Below are 18,907 nucleotides of genomic sequence, written 5' to 3' on the forward strand. Positions count from 1 at the left end.
CTTTGTAGAGCTTGGAATATTTGTGCACATGAGAAATTCGAAGGTGTTAAGTCTCCAGCAGCAGTGATGAGATCAGATAGTTTTGGTGTGGGAGAGACATGGATGCAGAAAGTGAAGGTGTGGGGTGTCATTACCTCCCTTCAACTGCTGAAATTATTTGGATGATCAAAGTGTCTTGAAGAAACTATTTCTTAAACATTTTTGTGGTCTTTTGCCTTTGGTTGGTTGGTTTGGTAATGGAGGAAGGGTTTTGTCTTAATTTTGGTAGGCATAAGCTCTGAGCTCCAGCCCACCAAGCCTCTGTGACTGAGAGACCATGCAGTGGTAGTTTGGTTCTTCTAAAAGTCCTAATTTAAGAATTCACAGTGACACAACTTCATTGATCAAAACAGGAGAATGAAGTTTAAGAAGGAACTGGGGGATTTTCCATCCACAAGGACTTAGAAGAGACTGAGACGAGCAGAGGTAGCAGGAGAGAGGTGGACTTTGTCCATCCAACAGGCCATGACAAGTCGGTAACAGCAATTAAAGAATGACACTTCTGTTTATATTCTGATTTAGCATTGTTGTGCCCAACTGTGACTGGGGCAATCCCAAGAAAAAGGATAAAGGAAAAACAGAAAAGCAAGGAAATAATTCTGAGGGGGCAGAGGTTCCCCAGGCTGCTGAGTAGGAGCATGATAGGGAAATCTTACAGCAGAAAAATAAATTGGTTTTATGCTTACCTCTCTCCCCTCTGCAATGCAAGACTTGCCTGCCACATTTTCTTGGCTGGGAAGAGACTGATATTTTCTCTGTCTCTCCATCCAAACCATTTGTTCTCCTCTGCTGTAGCAATTGCAGCTTGGTGCATTACCTCCAGCTCAGAGGATAATCAGGTGCCTTCTTCATTTAACTGTACCACTGCTGCACAAATCACCTGGTGGGGATGCTGCTGTGCAATGACACAGTCTGTGCTGGAGCCCAAGAGGGACTTGTCAAGTGCTTTGCAATTTCCTCCATCTTAACCAGTCCACAGGCTCCCAAAAGAGGCCCCAGCATATTCACAGAATCACAGAATCACAGAATGGTGAGAGTTAGAAAGGACCTCTGGAGATCATCCAGTCCAATCCCCCGCCAAGGCAGGTTCACCTAAACAAGGTCACACAGGAACACGTCTGGGTGGGTTTGGAATCTCTCCAGAGAAGGAGACTCCACCAACTCTCTGGGCTGCCTGTTCCAGTGCTCCATCGCCCTTAAGGTATAGAAGTTTCTCCTCATGTTTAGATGGAACTTCCTATGTTCAAGTTTGTGCCCACTACCACTTGTCCTGTCACTGGGCAACACTGAAAGAGGATTGGCCCCATCCTCCTGACGTGCACACTTTAAGTATTGATTAGCATTAATGAGATCCCCTCCCAGTCTTCTCTACTCCAGACTAAAAAGCCCCAATTCTCTCAGTCTCTTCTCATAAGAGATGTGTTCCAGTCCCACCATCATCTTTGTAGCCCTGTGCAGGTATGTTGTAGTGTTCAAAGTCTGGTGTATTTAGCTTAGAGGAGGTCACTAATACTGAAGGAGTCATCAGTTTGCATCAGGCTTTCCTTGGGATTGAATTAGAGAGCGGGAATCTGGAGAAGTTTGCAACATGCTGCAAAAGGCTGGTGCTTAGCATCAAACTCCTCGTTTCCACCAGGTCTAAAATCATGCTCTGCTCTTGCAAGAGCACAGCAAACTGTACCAAAAAAAGAAAAAAGGGAAAAAAATGGGTCAGAATTCTAAGTTACTGCTCAAGTAAAACACCCACGGACTTTTAGGGGGTTTAATCTGCAGAAATACTGCTGGATGAAGTCCAGGGAGAGTTACTTGTTTCTAAGGATAGAATTTGGCCCCTCAACCTCTTCAGCAGTCTGAAGGGAGCTGCGTTTAAAACTGTGTTAAACTACAGATCAGAAGCAGCTCCCATTAATTGGATTTTAATGTAGCTTGGTGTTAGCCAACCTGAATGTTACACATGGTAAAATAAAGCTTTTGGTGTATTTTTCACTTAGAATCATAGAATGGTAGAGATTGGAAGGGACCTCTGAGGATCATTGAGTCCAACCCCCTTGCTAAAGCAGGATCACCTAGGGCAGGTCACAGAGGAACACACCCAGATGGGTCTTTAAACTCTCCAGAGAAGGAGACTCCACAACCTCTCTGGGCAGCAATCTCCAGAGGTCCAGCATTCTCATAACAAATAATTTTTTCCTGATGTTGAAGTGGAATCTCCTGGGTTCCAGTTTGTGCTGTTGCCCTCGTCCTATCACAGGACACCACTGAAAACAGCCTGGCCCCTTCTTTTTGATACCAACCCTTCAGATATTTATAAACATTAATAAGATCTTCTCTCAGTCTTCTTCTTCTGCAGACTAAACAGCCCGAGGTCTCTCAGCCTAGATGCAGATCTGCAGCATGTTTGTACATCACAGTTGTTGATGCTTTATGACACCACGTCTTGCACACATGTGTGTGCAGAGGTAATACACAAGAAGGGTGTCTGCTTGGTTTCCTTTTTTTCTTTTTGTTTCTTATTTTTTACCAGTAGTAATAAACAGTGAAAACCAATCAGCATAAAAACAACCCAAGAAGTTGTTTGTGTAGTACCCAGGCAGGCTGGGAGGAAGCTGGAGAGAAGGGGTGAGTATTTATGACTGTTTGCATTTCTAGAAACCCTTGGGGAAAAAAACAACAACAACCAACCAAAGCAAAACAACTCCAAAAATCAACCAAACAAACAAACCCCTGTGAAACAAAAATAATAATAATAATAAAAAATGGATGGCAAACAGAAAAGCTAACATTCCCAGCAAGCAGTGTTGAGGAGAGTGGGGAAATGCTCTGTCTTTAATCCCTCTTAGCCAAAAAGGATGTGAAATCTGACCATGTCATCTCTTGAACCTCTCTTGCCCCATGGAGGTTCAGAATGGGGCAGGAAGGGACTGACACTGCTGACTCTGCTCATCCTCCCCACAAGCATCCATCCTGCTTTTCCCAAGGGCTGAGCTACTTCCAGACTTCCTGACAGCAAATGGTGAGACTGCATCTGGGCTCCATAGTTGAAGAGGGACAGGGATGTACTGCAGAGTGTCCATCAGAGCCTGTGAGAATGATGGAGAGACTGAAACATCTGTTTGATGAGGAAAGGTTGAGAGACCTGGGGTTGTTTATTCTGGAGAAGACTGAGAGGAGATCTTGCTATTGTTTATAAATATCTGGAGGGTGGGTGTCAAGAAGAAAGGGCCAGGACAGTGTCCTGAGATAGGACAAGAGGCAGCAGGCACAAACTGGAACCCAGGAGGCTCCACCTCAACATCAGGAAAAGCTTTCATGCTGTGAGGGTACGGGAGCCCTGGAGCAGTCTGCCCAGAGAGGCTGTGTAGTCTCCTCCTCTGAAGACTTTCAAAACCTTTCTGCAAGTGTTCCTGCCCAATGTAACCCTTTTTAGGCAAGGAGGTGAGACTTGGTGGCCTTCAGAGGTCCCTTCCGATATCTACTGTTCTATGATTCAATGATTTGTGTGTGTGTGTCCATGTTAATTTTTCATGTGTGTACTTTATAGCCCTTTATAAGGACCCTTAATGGTGTAAAATGTTGGCACATGCTGGTGAAACTGGTGAAAGTTCAGCTGTGTCATCTGGCCAGGTGGTGCTTACAGACACTCACTAGGGCCGTTTAGAGTAGAGAAAAGGAAGTTGACAGGAGAGCTTCTCACTGTACAACTACCTGAAGGGAGGCTGTCCTGAGGTGGGTGTTGCTCTCTTCTCCCAATTAGTGATAGAACAAGAAGAAATGTCCTCAAGTTGTGCCAGGCAGGGTTTAGGCTGGACATTGGAGGGAAAAAAAAAACCTTTTCACTGAAAGGGTTGTCAGGCATTAGGGAGCAACAGGATGCCCAGGGAGGTGATGGAATCACCATCCCTGGCTGTGTTCAAAAGCTGTGTAGATGTGGTGCTTTGGGATGTGGCTTAGGGGTGGACTTGGTAGGGCAGGGTTAATGGTTGGACTCAATGATCTTGAAGGTCTTTTCCAAACCAAATGGTTCTGTGGTTTCTGTGATTTCTGTGACACATTAATAACAGTCATTGGCGCTGTCTCTTCCACCTGCTTAAACTAATTAATGCATTTGCTCCTGACAGGATGAAGTTGAGTTTGCAGATACATTTCTAAAATCAATGTGCAGGATTGCTGAATTTTTAATATTTTTTTTTTTAACAGTATCTTGCAGTGGTTTATGGACATGGTACTAGTACTCATGTTGGGTAGAAGGTTGGATTTGATGGTCTTAAAGTGCTTTTCCAATCCTAATGGTTCTGTGATTCCATGAGTATGTGATTCTGTGATTTATGATTCCAGGAGTCTATGATTCTGTGTGGGTGCAGAGAGTATTTATTCTCCTTTGAAAAATGTGCCATGGCTTTGGAAAGAGGATCATCTCTGTCCTTGCTTGTTGAGGGAAGATAATCTTTGTCCCTCTTTTAGCCTGATATGTTACAACTTGGGCATCACTTAGCATGGTGATGTGATTGCTGGGGGGGCCGTGGAGCTGCACCATCCTCTGCACCCAGTTTTCCACTTAGTCATAGATTCATTGAATGATTTGGGTTGGAAGGGACCTTAGAGATCATCTAGTTCCAAACCCTCTGATGGGCAGAGACACCTTCCAATAGACCAGGCTGCTCAAAGCTTCATCCAGCCTGGGCTTGAACACCTCCAGGGAGGGGGCATCCACAACCTCCTTTGGCAACCTGTTCCAGTGTCTCACCACCCGCGCTGTAAAGAATTTCTTCCTAATCTCCAGGCTAAATCTCCCCCTCCTCACATTTCATTCCTATAGGTCCAGAAAGTTACAGATCCGTCACATCCCAGCCTGCTGCCTCCTCTGCCAAAAATGAGGGCAAAAAAGGAGATTTTTGGGGAATTGGAACCCTGGTGTCATGCAGTCACTGTTTGTCACTGGTTTCAAAGATGACAGCAAACAAGAATTCCCCCAGACCTCTTAGAAGGAGAGGTTAACGCTCATCTTGCCAGCTTAAAAAGCAGGTTAAAGGACTCAGAAGTCACCATTTGATTTCAAATAAAGCTTTCTTGAAGAAATCACAGTAAACAAAATCTGTTTGCCTAAGGAAACCCTCCCAGCAATCAGCTCGTAACACAACTGCTTGTGCTAATGAACCCAAAGCTGTTAATGTGGTTTCTTCAGTTAAATTGATTCATGAATTTTGAAGAGAACATTATCTAATGAATTTTCTTTGAATAGAAAGCAATTAAAAGGACAAATCAGTCTGATTAACCCCAAAGTCACCCTACTGCCACAAATGGTGTACAGTTTGAAATTATATCATAAAAAACTAGAGCAGATTTGCTATCTCTTTGCCCTCTACTAATCCATGTAAATTAATGAACAACAAAGTTAATTTCTTTGATGACCCTTTTCGCGTATCACCTGGATTATGCTGATGTTTAATTTGCTTAATGTTATAATAAAGACTAAACAGATTTTTTCAATGAAGTGATTATCATTCCCTTCAGTTAAGAAGTGATTTTTATTATTTAACACACACATAATGGTGTGTGGGTTTCCTTTAAGGACAAAATCACATTTCACTCTGTTCCTGGGTACTGGGATCAATGCCTTTTGTGACAGCTGAGGGAAGAAAGAGTTTTTAAGCAGTTGCTTTCTTTGCCAGAGCAGGAGACTGAAGCTCACAGCTGGGAGAAGGGGTCCCTTTCCCACCTTTTACTTTCCTTTTTATTTTCCTTCCATTTTCCTTCTTTTCCCTATTTTTCTTTCTTTTCCCTGTTTTTATTTCTGTATTTTCTTTTTTCCTTTAATTTTCTTTCCCTTTTCCCCTTCTTTCTCTTCCTTCCTCACTTCCCCTTCTTTCTCTTCCTTCCTCACTTCCCCTTCTTTCTCTTCCTTCCTCACTTCCCCTTCTTTCTCTTCCTTCCTCACTTCCCCTTCTTTCTCTTCCTTCCTCACTTCCCCTTCTTTCTCTTCCTTCCTCACTTCCCCTTCTTTCTCTTCCTTCCTCACTTCCCCTTCTTTCTCTTCCTTCCTCACTTCCCCTTCTTTCTCTTCCTTCCTCACTTCCCCTTTTTTCCTTTTTTATTTTTTCCTTTTGTCTTTTCTTCTTTTCCCTTTTTTCTTTCTTCCTTTTTTTCTTTTCATTTCCTTCTTTTCCCCACTTTTCTGCCTTTTTCTTCACTTGCCAGCTCTCTCCTCTCCATAATTTACTCACTAGTTAGATCTCCGATGCTTTTCCAAACTCCATGGAAGAGCAATAGGTGTTCAACCTAAATCAAATCCAAACACCACCTTTGCCTTTCCCTCTGTGAAACAGTCCTGGGCAGGGAAGGTAAAAACCCTGAGACTCAGAAACGAGCTGCTCCTAATGTATTTGCTTATTCATTATTTCCACAATTGGAACACTTAGAAGCAATTTGCTGGTGAATTAAAATTAAAATAATGGAAGATACATAATTTTTTTTTCCCTCTCTGCTATCATTAAGGATGTGCTGTATGTTCAAGGTCACAGCTAGTCCTTACATTCTGTAATGTCTGAGATGCTGAGCTGTAGCTTGGGGGGGTCTTGACTATAAAATGCAGTCAGCCAGGATAATACTGAGTCCGCTGGCTTTAGGCATTCTTCTGCCTTGTGTCCCAGCTGAAGTTGGAAATTAGCTGGTGATGGGAGGGCTTTGTCAAATAGGTAGGAGCTGGTTATTTCTTCCCTTTTCTTTCTTTTCCTTTTTTTTTTTTTTTTTCTTTTAATTTGACTCTATGCTAATTTCTACTTGGCCAATTTAATGGGGAAGAGCATGTTGTATGAGTTAGCAGGATAATTGTACTCAGAGCAAATTAAAAATATAGGAAAATCAAAGTCTTAAATCCCTTTTTTTTAATAGTGATTGGTTACTTGAAGTGCTCTTTCTAATAATCATGTCTTTAACTGAAGTGATTCGGGATACAATAATGGGACAGTGCATTCAGGGCTGCTCCAATTTAAATTGGAAATATGCTGTTCGGACTCCAGTTTGCATTGGGTTCTTTCAATGTCTCATCATGGGGTTTTCCAGCCTTTTTTCTTGCTCACTTCATCTCCTTTGCAGATTCCTTCACCCAACGAGTGCTGTGGACGCTGTTGAGAGATGTGAAGTTTGGGGAGGCTGTTTCCTACAAGCAGTTGGCAGACTTGGCAGGCAATGGAAGAGCAGCCAGAGCGGTGGGAGGAGCAATGAGGAGCAATCCGGTAAGTTCGCATCAACTTCTCACTCAAGTTGGTGGAAGGAGGGGAATTGAGAGAGCTTTGAGGGCTAAATGTCATTAGATTAAATTTATCTGCTATGAAAACTGGTCTGGCATGAGTAATAAGGTCAGGAAGTGGTTTTCATCAGCAATAATGCACAACCCGGTTTAGTGTGATTTGTTCCCTACCATTAATGGTGGTAGGTGTGAAAGGGAAACACTTCTTTTAATCTACACATTTTGTTGTTCTCAAACTTGCTTTGATACTCTTCCAGAAATGTGGGACACGTTTCAATGATCATGGTAGGTTTAGGTTGACAGTTCAATTTGATGACCTTAGAGGTCTTTTCTGACTGAAACTATTCTATGATGACATTGGAATTATATCCCAAGGGAAGCACTGGATTCCACTACACTGGACAATTTTAAGACTCAGCTTGCCAGGGTGCTGGGCCATCTGGTTTCAACTACACTATCACCTAGAAAGGTTGGACCAGATGATCCTTGAGGTCCCTTCCAAACTGGAATTCTATGATTCTATGATTCCATGAGTCTTAGAGTGAGGGAAGTCTTTTATCCCCCAACATGGAGCTCTTTTTGATAGGGTGGGAGTAGCTTTCATTGTGCTGACAGCAGTCCATGCTCTCTGGCACAGCTGTGCTTCTGAAAACGTGGGAAAAGGGGGTTTAATTCACATAGACACAGATTTAAATCAAATCCCTTATTATGGAGTTGGGTTCTTTTCCCCCATGCACTCCAAAGCAGCCAGACATTTTGTAGTGGTGCCCAGCAACAGGACAAGGGGCAACAGGTACAAATTGGAACCCAGGAGGTTCCATCTGAACAGAAGGAGAAAATTCTTTGATGTGAGTGGGCTGGATCCCTGGAGCAAGCTTCCCAGAGAGGTTGTGAAGTCTCCTTCTCTGGGGTTATTCCAAACCCACATGGACTTTGTGATCCTTGGTAAGCTGCTGTGGATGACCCTGGTTTAGCAGGGATGTTGGAACTAGGTGATCTCCAGAGGACTCTTCAGCCCCCCACCATGCTAAGATTGAGAGTCTGTGATTTTCCAGTATTTGACCCAGCTGGAGGAGCAGGGCTCTGGGTGAAGCCTGAGGATTTTGGAAAACCAGCATGACACTTGGTCTCTGTTTGTCTTCCCATTAGTTATCTTTCCCTTTTAGTTGTCCAAGATAAGATTTCTAGATGTCTTTATGCACCTGAGTCACCCTGGTAGGTGTGGGACTGGTGCTGCACCTGGCTCACCACTGTGCAAAGGAAAGAGAAACTGGTAAAGAATCCCAGAAGTTCAGGAAGAGCCCCCATGACACAAGGGTTGGAGCTGGATGATCTTTAAGGTCCCTTCCAACCCAAATCATTCTGTGTCTGTGATTATGCTCTGAAAGACCACATAAAGGTTTAGATGGGAAATACAAGCAACACATGGACATGGCATTTTGGAACATGGCTTAATGGCCAAGGTATCACAGTATCACAGTATCACTTAGGTTGGAAAGGACCTCGAGGATCATCAAGTCCAACCTATCAACACAGACCCCATGCCTAGACCATGGCACCAAGTGCCACGTCCAATCTCCCCTTGAACGCCTCCAGGGTTGATGACTCAACCACCTCCCTGGGCAACCCGTTCCAATGACGAATGACTCGCTCAGTGAAGAACTTCCTCCTCACCTCTAGTCTAAACCTCCCCTGGCGCAGCTTGAGACTGTGTCCTCTTGTTCTGGTGCTGGTTGCCTGGGAGAAGAGGCCAACCCCTTCCTGGCTACAACCACCCTTCAGGTAGTTGTAGAGGGCAATGAGGTCACCCCTGAGCCTCCTCTTCTCCAGGCTAAACAATCCCAGCTCCCTCAGCCTCTCTTCATAGGGCTTGTGTTCAAGGCCTCTCCCCAGCCTTGTTGCCCTTCTCCGGACACGCTCAAGTGTTTCGATGTCCTTCTTAAACTGAGGGGCCCAGAACTGGACACAGTACTCAAAGAACTGGACACAGTACTCAAAGAACTGAACACAGTACTCAAGAACTGGACACAGTACTCAAAGAACTGGACACAGTACTCAAAGGTGATGTTAGGCTGACAGTTGGACTGAATCATAGCATGGTTTTGGTTGGAAAAGACCTCTAAGACCATCCAACTCCCACCCCACTGCCGTGGACAAGGACACCTTCCACCAGGCCGGGCTGCTCAAGGCCTTATCCAACCTGGCCTTGAACACCTCCAGAGAGGAGGCATCCACAACCACCCTGGGCAGCCCATGATTCTGTAGAGAACAGGTGCTCCTGTTGAGGTGCAGAAGGATTGTGTGTGTGTGTTTGCACATGGAACGTGCATGAAATTACAGATTAACTACAGGAGATGCGAGTGATAAAAACGTGGTGTGGGATGGGCAGGGCTCTCATTACAGCACTGATTTTTGTTATCATCAGCTTTCTGTTAGGAAATATTGGGATGGAATTGTATTAATATAGCTCTTTTTTCCCTAAAGCTATACGTTATTATCTGTAATACCCTTAAGTTTTTTTTCTGCTGGGGTCAGAGAAGACCGCAGCCGTAGGACGGGATGGGAAATAACAATCATAATAAGATAGGACCCCCATTTAAAAAAAAATAGAATTGCAGCAGCTTTTCCAGAACTATTTTCATCCTGCCTCACAGGGGAGCAAGCAGGAATTTTCACACCACAACCTGCTGTTCCCACTACTTTGGATGCTGCTGCTCCACTGCAGCCTGAGGGCAAAGCCGGGTACATTTCGAGGCGATAGCAATTACATCTCCTTTTGCACAACAACTGGATTGTTATGCTTTGAGAGCTGCTTCCTGGAGGTTGGCATTGTATTGCCTTATCTTAATGTACACCCTATTCTATTGGAAAGCATTCCATCATATTAAAAGAGTTTGTATTGTCAAGTACAATGCAGGGTATTGATGAAACAGAGCTTTTGTGCTGCTTCTATCCACTTCTATCTGATACGCACTTAAAATATTCGACTCTGCTTCTTTATTGAGCTTAGAAGCTTAAAGCCATTAGAGATGATGTGAGTTTCTGTGGTGCTCTGCTACCACAGAGTTGTTGGGTGCCTGCAAAACTCATATGTGTACAAACACATTCTCAGTCTGCTTATCAGATGAGATATTGAGTTCTGAATCTAACTAAACAGTTCATTAAACCCAAGGTGTCATCTGGGCTGCAGCAGTGTTAGTGTATCATAGAATAGAATCATAGAATTGTTTGGGTTGGAAAAGACCTCTAAAATCAAGTCCAACCATCAATCTAAGACCACCATGGTCATTAAATAATGTCCTGAATTGCCATGTCCACATGTATCTTGAACACCTCCAGAGATGGTGACTTTACCATCTCTTTGGACAATTTATTCCAATGCCTGACCAGTCTTTTCTTCAGTGACTGGGAATCGCAGAATCCCCAAATCTCAGTATGGTTGAGGCTGGGAAGGACCTCTGAAGATTATCCAGTCCAAACCCCCTGCTGAAGGTCACCCACATTGGGTTGCCCAAGATCACAATTCCCAGGTGGGTTTGGAATCTCTTCAGAGAAGAAAACTGCACAGCCTCTTTGGGCAGCCTGCTCTAGGGTTTTAACACCTTCACAGCAAAGCAGTTTTTCCTCACGTTCAGGTGGAACCTCCTGAATTCCAGTTTGTGCCTATTGTTCTTGTCCTGTTGCCGGACAGCACTGAAAAGAGCCTGTCCCCATACTGGGTCAGACTATGGAGTTTATTTCTGTTGGGGAAGAGAGAGAGAAAAGGCTGTAGGAAATGAGCAAACTGAGGGATGATATATTTTTTTTCAAGTATGATTCTCGTTGTATGGCATAACCTGATACTTCAACCATTTTCATTATGACCTGGCTGCTCTGGTTTGGACATCAGTGTGGTAGGACAGTTGGGTTCCCTTGCCTCAAACTGCAAACTCCTATCAAGCTGGCTGGTCTGGTTTGGACAATTTGGCCATTTCTAGAGGTCTCCAGCCCATCAGCGGTGTGGTGGGACAGTTGGGTTCCCCTCGCTTCAAATTGCAAAGCTCTACCAGGTGAGAAGCCAAGCACCGCACCGCTCCATCCTCCGCTGTAATCTGCTAAACGCAGTTGAGAGGCGATCGATGCCTTGCACAGGGAGGGTTTTTTTCCCCACCTTTTTGCTAACCAAACACATTCTCCAGGAGTTAGTTTATTCACAGATTGCCATGAGCGTTAATGACCACCCGAGTCTTGTTCTGCCAGTCACCCAGATGGCTGTTGATAAAGATTTAGCATCATGTTCTGAGTGTCAGGGCTGTCAGTAGTGCTGAACCATTTGACCAGAAGAAAAAACGCACAGGGAGCTATTGATTACAGCTTCTCAGTGTCACTTGTTCACCAGGATTTAGGTATTGATGAGGCTGCGAGTGAAAACAAGCTCTTTCCCTTGTGGGCCTCTACCCAGAAGAACAAAAGCAAAGTTGGAGAAAATATTCAGCTGGTGGCCTGAATCAGAGGGACTCCGTTATTGATCCCAGGGTCTCCTCATGTGCTTTTTGTTGGAGACAAATCTATGGGTTTGGAAGTTTTATAGTGTTTGAGGTAGGGCCTGTGTGAAGTGATGGATTTGAGTATTAGATGAATTAGATTTCACAGCGTGAAGATTTCAGCGGCGCTAGAATATTATGAGCTGCTTGGTTATTGATAAAAATTACATTAAATGTAGCCAAGGCATTAAAGCTCCAGACTAGGGTAGTGCTCCTTCTAAAATGTCCTTAGGGCCCTAATAAATTTTAGCAGGTTTAATTATTTTAGTAAGCTGAAAAGTTGTCACCACAATTAAGCCAAAGCGAAGCAGTATTCAATATTTTTAAATTACAGCCTTTGCATCACATTTTCTTTTCTATCCAACGCTATGGAGGGTGGCACACGTGGGTTAGGACACATTCAGCATGAATATCTTTATTTTGAGCATGGAAAAAGTTGTATTTATTTCCTACCCTTCTCTTCTTTCTTGGTGGTAAAGTGGCATGGCCCACGCTTGGTCCTGCACCAACCCAGGGATCATCCAAGAACCTGCATGTGCCAGCTCAACACCACCTGAAAATAAAGTCTTCTTGTTTTTTTAATCCACTTGTGCACACCTTCTGTTTTGGAATCATAAAATCACAGAATCATTTTTGGATTGAGACTCTTGAACGTGTCCAGAGAAGGGCAACGAGGCTGGGGAGATGCCTTGAGCACAAGCCCTTCGAGGAGAGGCTGAGGGAGCTGGGGTTGTTTAGCCTGGAGAAGAGGAGGCTCAGGGGAGACCTTCTTGCTGTCTACAACTACCCGAAGGGAGGTTGTAGCCAGGAGGGGGTTGGTCTCTACTCCCAGGCAATCAGCACAGGAACAAGAGGACACAGTCTCAAGCTGCACCAGGGGGAATTTAGGCTCAAGGTGAGGAGAAAGTTCTTCCCAGAGAGAGTTGTTAGCCATTGGAATGTGCTGTCCAGGGACATGGTGGAGTCACTGTCCCTGGAGTTGTTCAAGAGGGGATTGGACGTGGCACTTGGTGCCATGGTTTGGTAGTCATGAGGTCTTGGGTGACAGGTTGGACTTGATGATCTTTGAGGTCTTTTCCAACCTTATTGATTCTATGATTCTATGGAAGGGACCATTAACCCAGCACTGCCAGGTCACCACTAAACCATGCCCCTCAGCACCACATCTCCATGGCTTTGAAACCCCTCGAGGGACTGGAAATTCCGCTACTGCCTTGAGCAGCCTGATGCAGGCCTTGACAAACCTTTTGGGGAAGAAAATCATAGAATCATACAATTAAGTTGTTCTTCCTGTCCAACCTAAACCTACCCTGGAGCAACTTGAGGCCATTTCCTCTTGTTCTGTTGTTTGTTCCTTGGGAGAAGAGACCAATCCCCATTTGGCTCCAGCCTCCTATTAGGAAGTTTTAGAGAGCCAGAAGGTCTCCCCTTGGCCTTCTATTCTCCAGGCTGAACCACACCATTTTCCTCTGCTGCTCCTCACAAGACCCTTCACCAGCTCTGTTGCCCCACTTCAGACCTGCTTCAGCACCTCAGTGTCCTTCTTAGAATGAGGGGCCCCAAACTGGTCTCAGTTCATGGTTCTTCTCACACACTTTAGTAGGTCATCAACTTGCCTCCCTGACAAAATCCCCCAGTACAGGGGGCTTGGAACTAGATGTTCCCTTCCAACCCAAACCATTCCATGACTCTATGGACCCACCCTGGTTCAAATATCTTTGCACTGTTTGAGTGGCAGCAGGAGAATGCCACTTAGAAGAATTGGGAGTCTAAGTGGCTAAGGAGGAGGTTTTAGCCCCCATCCATATAGCTGATTTATAACCTAACCATCAAAACACACTGATTTGGGGAATATATCTTTAAAGAATTGCAAATTAACCTTGGGGATCTTTTGCAGCATTTTGTTATGACTTGTTATGTCTTTGTCACTCAAGACAATCTGCCTGCAGTAACTCGTGCACGTGGATTGTAAAGATGGAGAAATCCCCAAACAGAGAAGCACTTCCAAAACAGAACTTCTTTAAAGAAGTCATAAACCAAGCGCAGTATGATGTGGTGTAAAGATTTTATTGGGACTTAGTGGAGTTGTCATGGGTGTCTAATTCATAGGTGAGCATTGCCAGCTCCAAATACAGCACATATTGGAAGCATTTATTTATTAAGCCTTGATTAATAATAAAGACCCATTTCAGGTCACAGGCTGAGATTGAGATTGTGAATTTCAGCCATTGAAATTACTCAACAAAACCAAAATAATTAGAAAGGTCTAGCCAGTTGCTTTTCAGCTACTTTGAGGTTTGTACATCCCAGACTCAAATACAAGTTGTACTAAAATAACTGTTAAATGAGATTAAAGTAAGTTAGTGCAAAGAATGGGTTGGAAGGGAGTTCTGAAGATCACCAAGTCTAATCCTGCCTCCCAAAGCAGGCAAGTCACACAGGAATGCATCCAGATGGGTTTGGAATCTTTCCAGTAAAGGAGACTCCACCAACCTCTCTGGGCAGCCTGCTCCAGGGCTCCAGCTCTCTGACAGCAAAGAAGTTTGTCCTCATGTTGAAATACAACTTCTTTCAGTTTGTATTCATTGCTCCTGGTCCTATCACAGAACCCTTCTTTTTCACACCTATCCTTCAGATATTTATAAACATTCAGAACATCTCCTCTCAGTCTTTGCTATCTAAATAGCCTCAGGTCTCAGCCTTTCCTCATACGACAAATATTCCAGGCCCTTTGTCATCCTCGTAGCCTCCACTGGACTCTTCCCAGTAGTTTACTGTCCCTTTTGAACTGGGGAGCCCAGAACACAAAACTCCAGATGTGATTTCACCAGGGCAGAGTTGAGGAGGAGGAGGAGGAGGAAAACCTCCCTTTACCTGCTAGCCGCGTTCTTCTTAATGCGCCCAAGTATGCCATTGGCCTTGTGGGCCACAAGGACATATTGCTGTGTGCAAAGAACATGATTTCTCTGTGTGTACATATAAATAAATGATATTTTTGGGATGGGAATACCCACATTTGTACAAAGTGCACTTTCACAGTTCTGGGAGCACTACGTGGTTCCCAGTGCCCACATGGCTTGACGAGAGCTGATGGGTTGCATTTTTTATGGAGCCTACTTCAACGGCGATAATCACCTGGAATAAAAAATTCAAGCAAAGCCCACATTTAGGTAGTTATCAGTCTATTATGCAACTTCTTGCATTGATTTTTGGTTTTTTCCTCCAGAATCCCTGACACTTGGCTAGAAATAATACAAAGGAGAAAAGCAGAAAGAAAAAAGCAAAAATAAGAAGAGAAGAAAGTTCTTAAATTGCTTAGGTGTGAATTAAACCTCTCCTGTTGTTGGCTTTAAAAATTCACAACCCATTTTGGATTGACTTGCTGTTAAATAATAAATAGAGCCTTGTTCTTGTGGAGAATTTGTCAGCAGAGCACGTAGAGGTGCTATAGTGAGAAGGAGCTGGGTTTTGAGGAGCTTGCTCCCGGTGTTTTTCTCCATGATCTGGGTTTTCCAGAAACACATCCTCATCCGGTCCTAGGGTGATGGTTAACAGTTGTCCTGTACCTCCTGGCTCTCTTTATGTGTTTTTGTGGTCTGTGAGGCTTCAGTGCCCACCACAGGCACCTGAGGTCTTAGCTGCCGGAGAGAGGGGAGAAAACTCTGCTTCTTGTAGAAATGAGAAGGCTCCAAGGAGGCCTTATTGTGGCTTTTCAGTACTTAAAGGGGACGTAGCAGCCCAAGTAAGGAAATGCATATCTGCTTCTAAGATGATACAACAATTTCCAGTTTGTAGAATGAGTTTTACACAAGATGAGATGGACCTTTCATGCAAGATATGGACCTCTTGGAGCAGGTGAAGAGGAGGCTGCAATAACAGTCCAAGCACTGGAAACCCTCTGATGGGAGGGCAGGCTGAGAGAATTTGGGTTGTTTAGCCTAGAGAAGAGAAGGCTCCAGAGAGATCTTCTGATGGCTTTTCAGTGCTTCAGAGGGCTAATAAGAAAGCTGGGGACAGACTTTTGAGCAAGGCATGTTTGTGACAGGACAGGGGATGATGGTGTGAACTAAACAAGGGGGATTGAGACTGGAGAGAAGGAAGAAGTGTTTGACACCCAGTGGGGAGAGACCCTGGCCCAGGTTGCCCAGAAAGGTGGTAGATGCCCCAAGACTGGAACCATTCCAGGTCAGGTTGGACAGAGCTTTGAGCAACCTACTATAGTTGAAGATGTTCCTGCTGACTGCAGGGGGATTGGACTAGATGACATTTAGAGGTCCCATCCCACACAAACCAGTCTGCAATTCTATGATTCTAAGCTTTTACCTATGGGATTTACCCTTTTAAGGTTTGGTTTTGGTTTTTTTTATCCTTTTAAGGGTAAATTTTACCCTTTTAAGACTCTTTTCTTGGCAGTGCTAGGTTAATGACTTGGACTTGATGACCTTTAAGGTCTCTTCCCTCCAAAATGATTCTCTGATTTTTTTTTTTCTGTAAGACTTTTTATGTATTAAAATTTCTTGTAGTGCATGGTTTTCCCTAAGAACTGATTGGTCTTCAGAGCCTATGATCAGCATCGCCTCTGCATTGTATCAGAACACAACCCTGATACCACAGCTGCTCTGTCCTTCTCAAGCATGACCGGGACTCCACCAGCATGTCCTTGAACATGGATCTTCCCATCCCTGTCCTTGTTCTTCTATTGGCGCACAGACACTAGACAATCCACCTATTTAGAGGTGGATTTATGGGTATCATGTGTCTGTGATGTGTCTTATGAGGAAAGGTTGAGAGACCAGGGGCTGTGTAGTCTGGAGAAGACTGAGAAAAGATCTTGTTAATGTTCATAAATATGTGAAGCGTGAGTGTCAAGAAGAAGGGCCCAGACTCTTTTCAGTGGTCTCCTTCGATAAGGGCAAGGGGCAATGGATGCAAACTCTGGAACACAGGAAGTTCCACCTCAACTTACCAAAAGAGGTAAAACTTCTTTGCTGTGAGGGTGCTGGAGCCCTGGAGCAGTCTTCCCAGAGAGGTTGTGGAGTCTCCTTCTCTGGAGATTTTCAAGACCCACCTGGATGCATTCCTGTGCAGCCTGCCCTGGGTGATCCTGCTGTGGCGGGGAGGTTGGGCTTGATGATCTCTGGAGTTCCTTTCCAACCCCTACCATTCTATGATTCTGTCTGTTTTGCAGATCCCAATCATCATTCCATGCCACAGGGTGATTTGCAGCAGTGGGCAGAGCGGCAACTATGCTGGAGGAAACCTGCTGAAGGAGTGGCTGCTGTCGCACGAGAAGCTCCAGAAAGAGAAGTTAGCATATTGATGCGGTTCGGCCGCCGCCGCCGCTGCTAACCAGCCAAGACATACAACCACCGCTTCTTGCTTTATAACAAGCTCTCCAGCACCCAGCAGAACTCAGGGAAATGGTAAATATTTGAGTGACACAGAAATATAATGCAACATCCGAAGTGAAATGTGTGGTGGCACCGCTGTATTAAAAAAGCGGGCTGCGTCCTGAGGGATGCAGCTCGGCTGCCCTTTCTTGTTTTTACATTTTACAGCAGAATGACTACAGTGGTCCAGGCCTGGTGTGCGTGGATTTTGTTCCCATCTCCAGCCCTGTTTTGTTCTATTTTTAATGTCCATTAAAGCAAGGATAAGGGGAGTGGGAGGGCCGTGGCAAATGCGAGGTGCAAGCCTTTCCCTAAGGAAGCAGCTGGTTTGCCGAGGGGGCAGCCAGCGAGCCCACTCCTGGGCTCTCTCCTGCCCAGCTTGTCCCTGCTAGCCCCTGTTCAGTCAGGGCTCCACTCTCCTTTTTGGGGCCTGGGATGGCATTTTTAGGTTAACAGGAGCTGAGGGAGCACATTGGGATGGCTTCAAAAGCAAGCAGCATTTGAATTGCTTGCTCCCAGCTTTTCCTTTTGGACTGTGAAAGATGGGAATAAATATTTTCGCTTTTGTGAATGTTGCAAAAAAGCAGCTGAAGAGAAGCTGCTGCCAAACTCTCTGAAAATTATATGTTAAAAATCAGCCCAAGTTGGGCAAAATTTTGAGAAGCTCATTATAGCAGCACATTTCCTTTGATCATTTGATGTGGTTTTTTTTTTTATTCCCTTTACGTTTTTGCCTGTCTCTGTTACGTGAAGCTTTATTTCCCTGTCGAAAGGATTTGAGTATTCAAGAGATACTAGAGCTAAATTTTGAGTTGGTTTTTTTTTTTAAGCAGGGTTCTCTGCGAGCACGAGCCACCAGCAGCTGGAATTTTCAGTGTGGGAATCGTAAATTGTAAGATGGAAATGCTGGGTTTTTTTATGTGTTTTATCATATTTTCATAGATGTCTCTTTAGAAAGGCCATCGCCAACCAAGAAATTATTGTGCCGCGATGCGTTAGTTAATGTAGCATTATTGATACCTTGGAATTACTTCAATAAAAAAAACTGCTTTGCATGTGCAAGTGTCTTTGTGTATGTTTATAAATAAAACACAGTATATGATAGATGGAGAAAATAAACTATACCCAACTGTACAATATAAAGCTGTATTTTTATCAAGGGTTTCTGGTGGCAATATAAACCACAGAAGCAAAGCTCAAGTGGTTTGTACGTGTCACCAGAACCCTGAGATAAAAATATAGCCTTATAATATGTACAGTTTGGGTGTATTTTATATTATTTTATATATATATATATAAAATACGTGCTCCCAACAAAAGAACACAGCAGCAAGTGTAAACTTTAACCTTTCTCACATTTACATCCCTGGCTGGTTTTCTGAAGCTAGTTGTTTTTCCTGGTATGTATCTTTATTTTTCGCAGGTATGGTGGCTGTGAGCCTGGGTTTTCAAGGCAGGGGTCACCTTTCTGAGGCAAACACCCAACTTTTGAGCAAAATTGTGTGCTGGTTTAAAGTTTCTGAGAGGGGAGGACTGCAGGGATGGGCAGAGACAAGGAGGGACAGTCAGGACGAGGCAGGGACAAGCAGGACCAGACAGTGGCAGGCAAGCACAGGGAGGAACAGGCAGAGCCAGACAGTTACAGGCACAGGCAGGAGTAGGCAGGGCTGGGCAGGGGCAGGCAGGAATGGGATATAGACAGGTAGGTC

At 44.4% G+C, this 18,907-nt stretch overlaps 1 protein-coding gene across 1 annotated transcript in view; it reads left to right on the forward strand.

Annotated features, from left to right (window-relative positions):
• The window catches only part of MGMT (O-6-methylguanine-DNA methyltransferase), a 167,114-nt gene extending 148,861 nt beyond the window's left edge, over positions 1-18,253 (forward strand). Inside the window, exons 5-6 of the mRNA XM_068140219.1 lie at positions 7,132-7,271; positions 16,997-18,253. Of these exons, the coding sequence (XP_067996320.1) occupies positions 7,132-7,271; positions 16,997-17,128 (272 nt within the window). The 3' untranslated portion in view covers positions 17,129-18,253. The remainder of the gene's footprint in view (positions 1-7,131; positions 7,272-16,996) is intronic.
• Positions 18,254-18,907: the final 654 nt, after the last annotated feature.

Source organism: Melanerpes formicivorus, unplaced genomic scaffold, assembly GCF_026170545.1.
Source record: "Melanerpes formicivorus ecotype bairdi unplaced genomic scaffold, bMelFor1.0.p_v2 SCAF_6, whole genome shotgun sequence".
Taxonomy (NCBI): Eukaryota; Metazoa; Chordata; class Aves; order Piciformes; family Picidae; genus Melanerpes; species Melanerpes formicivorus.